General features: G+C 47.5%; 2 protein-coding genes across 2 annotated transcripts in view; both read left to right on the top strand.

The window, feature by feature from the left end:
- The window catches only part of Tmem231 (transmembrane protein 231), a 21950-nt gene extending 19449 nt beyond the window's left edge, over window positions 1–2501 (top strand). Inside the window, exons 6-7 of the mRNA XM_021170437.2 lie at window positions 21–126; window positions 474–2501. Coding sequence (XP_021026096.1) covers window positions 21–126; window positions 474–651 — 284 coding nt within the window. The 3' untranslated portion in view covers window positions 652–2501. The remainder of the gene's footprint in view (window positions 1–20; window positions 127–473) is intronic.
- Window positions 2502–4404: 1903 nt separating this feature from the next.
- Window positions 4405–10808, top strand: part of LOC110300787 (carbohydrate sulfotransferase 5) — a 16652-nt gene continuing 10248 nt past the window's right edge. The window contains exon 1 of the mRNA XM_021171062.1: window positions 4405–4482. The gene's annotated coding sequence lies outside the window, so the exon portion shown is untranslated. The remainder of the gene's footprint in view (window positions 4483–10808) is intronic.

Genomic DNA, 10808 nt, shown 5'->3' with positions numbered 1-10808 from the left:
AATGACTGTTTGTGTTGCAGTTACCACTGTCCTCAGTGACCCCAACCCGATCTGGCTGGTGGGCAGAGCCGCTGAAGCTCCGTTTGTGATCCATGCTGTCATCCGCTATCCCGCCGAAGTCATTTCATATCCTTTCCGTTAGCCGCCCCGTGGTCGCTCGTTTCCACTAGCAAAGGAGAGCTTCCTTAGCTACCCCAAGTAGGAACAGATGTGGGCCTCACAAGATAGGAAATTGCTGCAGCCCAACACAAATGACTGCCATTCCCACAGCAAAGAGAAATCAATTTCCTGTGCCTATTTCTTTCTAAACAATTCTTCTGAGGCAGAAATTACCATATTTATATCTTAATAATCCCTGGTCATCCATTTTATCTGAAGAGTATTTGAAATATTCTTTCTATTTCCCATCTGACCTGAGCTTCGGGGTAACGGCGTCTTACATGTGTAGCTGTTATCTCCTTAGCGCCTTGTACTTACCAGCCAGGGTTCTGGGAGATGATCAAGTTCGCCTGGATCCAGTATGTCAGCATCCTGCTGATCTTCCTCTGGGTGTTTGAAAGAATCAAAATCTTCGTGTTTCAGAACCAAGTAGTGACCTCTATCCCTGTAGCCATGCCCCAGGGAGAGATACGGAAAGAGCACTTATCCTGAGAAGATACCCGGTCAGGAGCCCAAGGGACCGCGGCTACCTCATTCCTGTCTTCTGAGACCTGCCATCTTACAACATTTCTGCGAAGAGCCCACCGGACACTTTCAAGCCTGCATGTTTCACTTCAGAGACAAAGAACGGGTTTTCCAGGGCTGGACTGCACAAAATCCACGCCTTCAAAGCACCGAGGGAACCCACAAACACTAGTTTGTGGAAAGGTCTCAGGGTGGCCGGGGCCTGTGATTTTTGTTTTGTTTTGTTTCTGCTTTTGCTTTGCTTTGGCCTTGGATTTCAGGGAGAAAATTACTGTGAGTTCATACATCTTTGAAAGAGCCCCACCTCTGGTCAAGCGAAGAGTCTTTTGAACTGGGATGCCCTGCGCACTCCTCTCTCCTCCGGGGCTCTCACAAGAGGCACGCAAGCCCCTAGTACATTCTACTCCTAGTTATCTACACAGTGCCCATTTAGAACTTTGATTTCCAGAACTGAAGCCTCTTAACTGGAGACCGGAAGGGGGCAGGTCAGGACCTAAATACCAGCGGCTCAAAAACCACGTGCTTGCTGGCGGGTAACTTAAGGGCGGGAGGACCAGACACCTGCCCTCAGGCTAATAGATGGGGGTCTATCATCAGTTCAGCTGAACGGCCCTCTGTGCCTGCCCTGCTGCGGCTGGCTCTGTGCCCTGTTTCTTGCCCTCTGTCTGTGCCCCTGGGATGGCGGCTGGAGTCAGAAGCGCCTGCTTCATTCAGTCCGTCTCCCTATCCCCTCCCTGCACCAGGGGAGGATGGCGGGCTTCTAACAACTGGTTCTTTCTCCCTGGCTCTCACCCAACAGCCTGGCCACTCCTCCTTGATGGCCTTCCCCCTTTCTGAAAGGATGTGGGTGACAGAGGGGTTGTTGTTGGCATTGGCATCCACTGCCTGACAACCGCAGGGTTGATTTGGAGGCTGAGCTGAAAACTCAGTTGTTTTGCAGTTCCCTTGATTAAGGACCAGAGTACCTACCAGAGGGGAGGCATGAGGAGAGTGAGGAAAGAGGCTGAGCAGAGCATCTAAGCCAACCTGGCCCTTAACGGAGTGAGAAGGAGCCTAGCCAGATAGCCCTGTAATCTATAGAGGTACGAACCTACAAAGACATCTATCTACTCTGCATCCAAAACTGTTATTTGGCCCCGTTCCTTCCCCGAGCAAGTGTGTTCTCCTAAAGACCTCCCTCCCTCCGCTACATCATTAGCCCCGCCCTGGAAGGATGTTCCTACCCCATCCCCATGCCTCCAGGTCTAACCACAAGCACTCCTCACCACGTGCCTCAGTTTACCTTGGAGACATCCTTCTGTCAGGCTGAGCAAAGTAAGAATTTTGAAAAAAAAAAAAAAAAAGCTATTTTGAGTATTCAAGGAGAAAAACTCTCTACTAATTTCTCTGACTTAACACAGCCGATTATATGCCTGAGTGGGCTTATTTTTTTTTTCCTGAAGATATACATGAAAAAATGGTCTCTGATTTCAATTTCAAAAAGGTTATGAGATGTGGCTCAGTTGGAAGAGCGCTTGCCTGGCACACTTGGAGCCCTGGGTTCCATCCCCAGCTACACATAAACCTTTATGGTGGTGCAAGCCTATAACCCCAGCACATTGCAGGTGGAGGCAGGAGCAGAAATTCAGGATCATCCTTGAGTTAGAGCCCAGCCGGGGACACTTGAGACCCTGTCTCAGTAAAATAAGGAAATGGGTTTGGGGCCTGATCAGAAGTATGTTGTATGGAAAAAAGATAGCAAGATACAGAAAGATGACCAAAGATACAAGCTCCTTTGCATTAAGTTAAACTATCCTGTGCAAAAATTGTACTGAGAACTCAATGATGTTTTATAACTTTCTAATTAAAATATTCCAAAAGAAAGTTTCCCTTGGCTTCTGAGCGGCAGGGACCCTGGGTGTGTGGGGGAGGGGGCGGGGGGGGCGGTGGAGACTAGGGAGGGAAGAGCTTCCACATGGTTCTGACTGACTGACTGACTGACTTTAACAGCCGTCCTCTGCCAGTACCCTGCCTAAAGATGCTGGCACTTTCGTTAGATCTTTGGCAAAAGTCCCCTAGTAACAGAGGATTTTTTTCATTGGAATCCATATGGCAAGTGGGAAGCTCAGGCTGGAAAATTACAACTGTGTTTGGTGAGTATCAGGTTTTCAGATCAGATGTTGGGTAGTTAGTTCCAAGCCTACATAGCACAGAATGACAGAAGGTATAGTGAAAAATATACAGAACTGCAGCTGAGCTCTAACCCAGAGTCTGAGTTGATTCCTCATCCCGGGAAGGTGGATGGGAAAAAGGTCTGATTCTGTTACTTGATCGGTTCAGATTCTGTTTGAATGAGGTGAGGCCTGAGTCATCCCCCTACTCTCTCTTCATACCCCCCCCCCCTTCTTCAAGTTCATGCATTTCAAAGTAAGCTTTGTACATTTTTGGCCAGGTAACTTCTAAAAGTGTCTCCTGGAGAAAATATGTAAATCTCGCGAGCCTTGATTAAACTTATTTAATTTTATGGAAACAGGGTCGTGGAATGTAACCCAGGGTGGTCTTCAGGTAATCCTTCTGCCTCAGTTTCTCAAGTGCTGGGATTAATTACAGGAATGATTCACCAAACCTGACTTTAAATTTTTGTGTTACTTTTCAAAACAGGGTTTCTCTGTGTAGCCCTGGCTGTCCTGGCACTCACTCTGTAGACCAGGCTGAACCTCGAACACAGAGAGTCACTTCCACATCCTGAGTGCTGGAATTAAAGGCGTGTGCCCATACCACCCAGCTCTGGAGAAAGTAACAGCCGTCTAAATACTTTACCCAGAAGTTAGTAGACTGGCATTCTCTTAGAACGCAGCTATTTATTTATTTATTTATTTATTTATTTATTTATTTATTTATTTTTGTGCTCATTGTAGCTTCCCCGCCCCCTGTGGTAAATACCACTTCTTAGAAAGTTATATATAAATCTTCATTGTTGGTTTATTTCCTTAAGATAGATTCAGAAAGAAGTTACTAGCTCAGAAAACTCACGGCGCCATGGTTAAGGATCCTAATTTTATCTTGCCAAGCCGCAGCCCGGAAAGGCTCCCAGAAGGGACTTGGACCCCACCACGGATTTACAAATCTCCCACAAAGCCCTGCCTTCTGCATACACTTGGGCTCTGCCCTACTACTTGTTAAGAAGAGAAATCTACTTTATTGTTGTGATGTGTCCAGTGTTTATCTGGACCTGCACCTTTAGGTAGAGGCGTGTACCCGAAGGGGATGGCAGCTGCTCCTGCTGCAAAAGCTACCTGTTCCCTCGGCCCCTCCCCACTCCGGTGTTGCTCAGGAGGCATCCGGGTCCCCCTGGCATCAAGGTGTCTGTTTGGATAGTTGCAAAGATGCCACCCTCAGAGGAGGGGGCAAGATAAAGATTCAATTTCCTGCACAAGGGCCTTTTGTCCTCTGGAAGCTTCTTCCCTCGGGACAGATTTTTTCAGTCCATTAGTGGGGCCGAGCGGTGGCTCTGCCAGCAGGCTTGATGATCCATCCTCCCCACCCCACCCCCTGGGGGGCGGTCAGTGTTCTGGGAGCCCACCTGTGTCCTCCACCTTCCTGCCCTCGCCCCCCTCCCCCGCCCCCGGGCGTGGCCCGCCACGTTCACGCCTGGGAAGGATAGAGGAGCCTTAGGCCGACTGGCTGCCTCCTTGCTCCAATCCCGCCCTGGCTCCCGCCGGCAGCCCCAGGCAAAGAGCCACCACGGACTGAGCGGCTCATTGTGTGCGCCTCGGGTGCGCAGCGCAGAGCAGCGCAGAAGCGCGGCGGGCAGCGCAGGTAGAGCGGGGCCGGGACGGGGAACGAGATGGGGGTGCCTGCTCCAGGGTGGGGGGCCCGGGTCTTCGTGATAACTAAGGTTAAGGATAACTAAGGACTCCTGCACCCCAACATCTCGTTCTTACTGCTCTTCCGGGATTCCTATCTGGTTTTCTCCAAGTGTTTCTTACATGTTAGTACCCCATCGGTGCCCTCTAGATTCCCGGGCCGATGTCACTGGATGTCCTTTCTTCGCTGTGGGATCGTAAGAACTGAGTCCGTCCCGTGGATTCCCAGGGAAGAAGAAGGACTGCTTGTGGGGTAGAACTCGGAAGGGACCAGTTCTAGGAGTCTTTGTTGAGCCTGGGGAGAGAGCAGTCCTCCTCCGGGCGGCAGGGCCAGTTCGTGGGCAAACTCCAAGCTTTCGGGTATAGATGAGTAATCAGGTCTCCAGGTGGGATGTTCCATTTCAAGGAGGGATTTGGACTGAACTGGAGACGCAGCTCTCGTAGCTCACCGGTCTGACAGCTTAGTCAGGGTTGGAGGCGAGAGTGAATTGTGTATAATGTGTGTCACAGAGACAAGTTACGGTTCGCAGGGCTCTTGGAAATGGTCAGTCCTCCAGGGGCTTCACCCCTCCTTTCCCTCTCCCATCCACTAGTAGTGCATCATTTTAAGCTTGCTCAAGAGCTTTGTCACAGAATGCTGAAGAAAAAATTAGTTTGCAACCCGATCTAGAATTTGGGTCTAGTGGCTTGGCTTCTCGATGTGATGTTCAGCCTTGGACACAGCAGTGGGTTCTCTTGACCCTCAGTATGTGCTGTGCGCACCCCCAAAAATGCTCCTTTCTCTTTCTTCCTAATACGTAGCAGAAAGGGGAAACAAATTCAATTTCCCCCACACTTCGGAAGGAGGGCTTAAGGTTTCTGGGATTTGAGGCCTGATTTCTCGGTACAGTCCAGGCTGTCACTGTAGCCCAGGGTGGCCTGGCCTCCAACTTATACATTCTGGGATTACAGGACTGTGCTGCCATGCTCTTAGCTAAATACATCAAATGCTGTCTTTTTAAAGATGAGGGAATTGAGGCTCGAACGGGGGGGGGGGGTGGGGGGGCGGGCTGGGCTGACTGGAAGCCCGGGGTGCAGAAAGAGCTACGTACAGGGAGAGAAGACAGTGGGTGGGTTGACTCATTCTAGTCTCGTTTTACCAAGGAATCTGACATAGGCTATGAACCCAGTTTGACTTCAAAAGCCATTCTTTCTCATAGTCTTCTGTGTTGTATGCACGTGTGTCTCCTCTGCCTGTGCTCGATGCCTTTTGTTAGAGTCAGAGGGTCATCAAAGTCTGTCTGGACTGCTGTGCTGGGGTTTTTCATATGCGAGGAATTTCTCTTAGGTTCATAGAATAATATAATTATGACTCAGATCACAAGATCAACTAGTGGTTTTGTGTTTTTGTTTTTTTGTTTTGGTTTGTTTGGTTTTTTTGTTTGTTTGTTTTGGTTTTTCGAGGCAAGGTTTCTCTGTGTAGCCCTGGCTGTCCTGGAACTCACTCTGTAGACCAGGCTGGCCTTGAACTCATAAATCCACTTGCGTCTGCCTCCCAAGTGCTGGGATTAAAGGCATGTGCCACCACTGCCCGGCTATGACTAGTGTTATTTTAAGTGCTTTAGAAATATGAGCATCCCCGTCTTGAGACCCAGCCCATAAGTTAGGGATACTATGTCCTCTGTTTTATCGATTTAAAGTAATAAACAGGCACAGAGAGATTAAGTAACCTGGACCCTTCGATGCAACAGGGTCCAGCCTCTAGCCTCACTGGAGGACACACGCCATGTAGATTTGCACAGACAGGAGTATACTGGATGGTACTGACAGCATTCAACATCACCTAAGACAAGTCCATATTGAAATTTCTCCCATTATTTCTAAGATAGCTTCTAGAGATCGTTTTGTTTTGTTTTGTTTCAAATTGGAGTATGACCTATGACACCGGTTGACTGTTTCGACTTCCTTTCTTCTCTACTAATCCTTTTTAGTGACGTCATTGACTTGGGCAAATACTTTGCTCGTTTAAACGTAAAGTCATTAAAAAGTTAATCGGAAGGCTGTAGCTGATCTTTTGCTACTTTGGGGGTTCTTTTTCCCACCCTTCATCCTCCCCACCCTCCCCAGTTTCAGCCTGAATCACTCAATAGGAGAGAAAGAGAGAGATCCTTGAATCTAATTTCTTTCTTCGTTCTTTCCTCATAGCTGGTCTTTACTACTTTGTCCCACCCTGTATCCCCCACCCCCCAGTTTCACTCACTATTGCTAGACAGAAAAGTGTGTGTGTGTGTGTGTGTGAGAGAGAGAGAGAGAGAGAGAGAGAGATCTTTGAATCTAATTTCTTTTTGTTTCTGCTTGGGCATGACTATTAACAAACCACAACCAACCCACCTTGAATGACCGCAACCCCCACCTAGTGGAGCTCTAGTGTTTATAGACCCTCTGAAAAGTTCCCAGAATTCCAAACATCACACAATCACAGAAACTATTTGCAGCTGGTTAAACCATGCCCCTGCTAGAGCAGGAGGCAAATCAGAGACAGCCACTGGGAAGCAGGTCCACAGCCCCACACGTGATAGTAAAGCAAAAAACATATTCTGGTAGTCTTTCTGTGGTGTTTTTTTGTTTTGTTTTGTTTTGTTTTCCAAGACAGGATTTCTCCAAATAGCCCTGGCTGTCCTGGAACTCACTCTGTAGACCAGGCTGGCCTAGAACTCAGAAATCCGCCTGCCTCTGCCTCCCAAGTGCTGGGATTAAAGCTCTGCGCCACCACTGCCCGGCTCTTTCTGTGTTTTTTAAAGAGCCTAAAATTCCAGAATTCTCACTACAGAGGGTTGTGCCTGGCACAGGTCTTTAATCTCAGAGACACGAGCAAGATGATCTGAGTTTGAAGACAGACCACTCCACAGCATAGCACATTCCAGGCTAGACAGGGCTACTGAGTGTGACGCTGTCTCTAAGTGAATAAACAAATGAACAAACAAACAAATATTAAAAAATAAATCAGAGAACATTCTAGATGCGCTCTATAAGGGCTCTGCCTCGGAAGCATGGGGTTATGTTAAATGTACATGCCCTACATAATATCCTGTGTTGCTATGGGAAGGAGTTTCACAGTTCAGGATCCCTCTATATGATTCTATGATTTTTTTTTAAATATTTATTATTTATATGTAAGTACACTGTAGGTGTCTTCAGACACACCAGTAGAGGGTGTCAGATCTCATTACAGATGGTTGTAAACCACCATGTGGTTGCTGGGATTTGAACTCAGGACCTTTGGAAGAACAGTCAGTGCTCTTAATCGCTGAGCCATCTCTCCAGCCCCGATTCTATGATTTTTAATAATTCTTTTTTTCTCAAAGATTTATTTATTATTATATGTAAGTACACTGTAGCTGTCTTCAGACACAGCAGAAGAGGGCGTCATCTCATTATGGATGGTTGTGAGCCACCATTTGGTTGCTGAGATTTGAACTCAGGACCTTTGGAAGAGCAGTCAGTGCTCTTAACTGCTGAGCCATCTCTCCAGCCCCTAATAATTCTTAAAGATATTTATTTTATGTGTATTCATGCATTCCTGAGTGTATCTATAGGCACCAAGTGCATGTAGGAGCCAGGAGATTAAAAAAGGCATCTGATTCCTTAGAACTAAGGTTAGTTCTTTTTTTTTTTTTCTGTGTGTAGTCCTGGCTTCCCGGAACTCTGTAGACCAAGCTGGCCTCGAACTCAGATCTGCCTGCCTCTGCCTCCTGAGTGCTCTGACATACACCACCACTGCCTAAGAGATTTTGCTTTCATTGACAATTCCTGACTCAGAACAGCCTCTCTAAGGCAGATCAAACAGATCATATAAACTAGAATTTCTCTTTTCTCCTCCCAAGTCAGGTCATAGAAACTCAAACTCACCTTCCCCACCCTCTCCCCTCTCCTCCTCCCCCCTCCCCCTCCCGCAGTGCACCTTGGAGCTTCTGGTTGTCCAGGAATTGTCTGAGTGCCTTGTCTAAAGTAGACAGAGTATCTTGAGGGGTCTTGCTCCATACCCCATGCCCTGGAGAAAGGAATGCTGCACAGAAAAGTCAAGAATCTAGACTGACGGGCTCTGCTGGGTTCTGCACACCGTGTAGCAGAAGACATACAGGGGAGGGAGTGTTTCTAAAAGCAGGAAAGGATAGAGTTTAGAGAGATTACTTGAGGTCTGTGCACCTGGAGAGGACCATGAAGTCACTTCTCCTTTCCCACCCGAGATGTATGTTTTTATTTGTATCCTTTGTATGAAAATAAGTCTCCCCCTGAATTCTGTGAGCCAGTCAAATAAATTAACTGAATTCCGGGAAGGAGTGAGTCATGGGAACTCCAGTCTTTAGCTGGTGGGCCAGTCAAGCAAGCTGGAGCTTGTTAACTCACACCTAAAGAAGAAAGAAGGGTCTCAGAACTCGGTCCTCGAACTTGTGTCTCTAGAAGTCTGAGTCAGAACTGAATTGACTTATAAGAGGCACAGCCACTGCAGGATTGGTCACTGCAGGATTGTATGGTAATAGAATTCCCCACCATTCTGGGGGTCGCAGTGGTAATTGTGATATGAGAATAGGAAAAACAAAAATCAAAATCCAATATTTTTTTCTCCACAATCCCCCCCACACTTTTTTCTTTTTTACTGCTGAGAATGGAACCTAGAGTCCCATGCATGCTAGCCAACTGTTCTAAAACTACTGAGCAACATTCCCAGTTCCAGAAAACTGTTTCTCCAAAGCAGAATTCCAGAAGCTCAGAACTAAGGAAAGCAGCGCGTGCGTGCGTGCGTACGTGCGTGGGTGCATGTGTGTTCGCGCATGTGTTTGGGGTTGTCTGTTTTGGTATCTGCTCAGAAATGCCTCAGGGTCTTGAGGAGTTTTTCAGTGATTGGAACTGAACCTAGGGGTACTCACGTGCATGGGCTCTATCACGGATCAATATCCCCGGCTATATCCTAAACTTTGAGGTCTGTCCTGGAATTTGTGATCCGCTTGCCTCAGCCTCTAAAACTGCTAGGAAAAGGCTGTGTTACCAGCCCTGGCTTTCCAGACTGATGCGTGCACGCGTGATGTGTCCGAGCTGAGGCTTATGCATATACCATGACCCACATATAGAGATCAGAGGACAACTCTGGGGAGGCGCCTCTCTCCCTCCACAGTGGATTCTGAGGACGGAACCCAGGCTATCAGGGTTACACAGTAGCCAGTGCTCACATCTGCTGAGCCATCTCCTTGGCTCTTGGCGGAGAATTTTCTGTTGTGAGGTATACAATCGTTTTGCTTATCAGTTGATAGATATTTGAGGCGTTTCTGCTTTGAGTTTATCTCGCATGACGCCGTTATGAAAGTTCCTGAGCAGGTTTTCCGTAGACATATGTTTTCACCATTACTGGGTCTATAGCCTGGACGGGAGGAACAGTATCATGTGCTGACTCCATTCAGCCCTCTGAGGAACTGCCAGACTTTTCCGCGGCACCATTTTTTTCCATTCTCCTCAGCACTGGATCAGGGCCCGATTCCTCTTATTTCCAGTAACACCTGTAATTTTAAAAACTCCTGGCTCAGCCTTGTAATATCAGAACTAGGGGAATGGACCATGCTCTCATAGTCAGCCTTGGCTACACAGCAAGTTTCTAGGCCAGCCTGGCTACATGAGACCCTGTCTCAAAAAAAAATTCCTAAAAATCCTCCCAGCCCCTCTCCTTGCCTCTCCTTCTCTCCCTCCCTGCTTCCCTCCTTTTTTCTCTCTCCCCATCTGGTTTACTACCACAGTCTACTGATCACTCTACTGTGTCCCTCCCTAGCTTGCACTATCTATCTCTTTCAATATATATATATATATATATATATATATTTTTTTTTTTAACATGGTCTCACTATGTAGCCTTGGCTAGCCTGAAATCAGGTATGTAGACCAGGCTGGCTTCAAACTCATAGAGCTCCACCTTCCTCTGTTTGCAGGTGTATGCACCATGGAAGTTGGGTCCTGGGGCTGGAGAGACGGGTTAGCAGTTAAAAGCATTGGTTGCTTTTTCCAGAGGACCCGGGATTCAATTCCTAGCACCCACATGGTTGCTCACAACTGTTTCTAACTCCAGTTCTAGGGCTTCTGACACCCTCACACAGACATATTTGAAAACAAAATACCAATGAACATAACATAAAAATCATTTTTTTTTTTTTTTTTTTGAAACAGGGTTTCTCTGTGCAGCCCTGGCTGTCCTGGAACTCACTCTGTAAACCAGGCTGGCCTCGAACTCAGAAATCCGCCTGCCTCTGCCTCCCA

Source organism: Mus caroli, chromosome 8 (assembly GCF_900094665.2).
Source record: "Mus caroli chromosome 8, CAROLI_EIJ_v1.1, whole genome shotgun sequence".
Lineage (NCBI taxonomy): Eukaryota > Metazoa > Chordata > Mammalia > Rodentia > Muridae > Mus > Mus caroli.
This window is presented reverse-complemented; position numbering and strand designations above follow the sequence as displayed.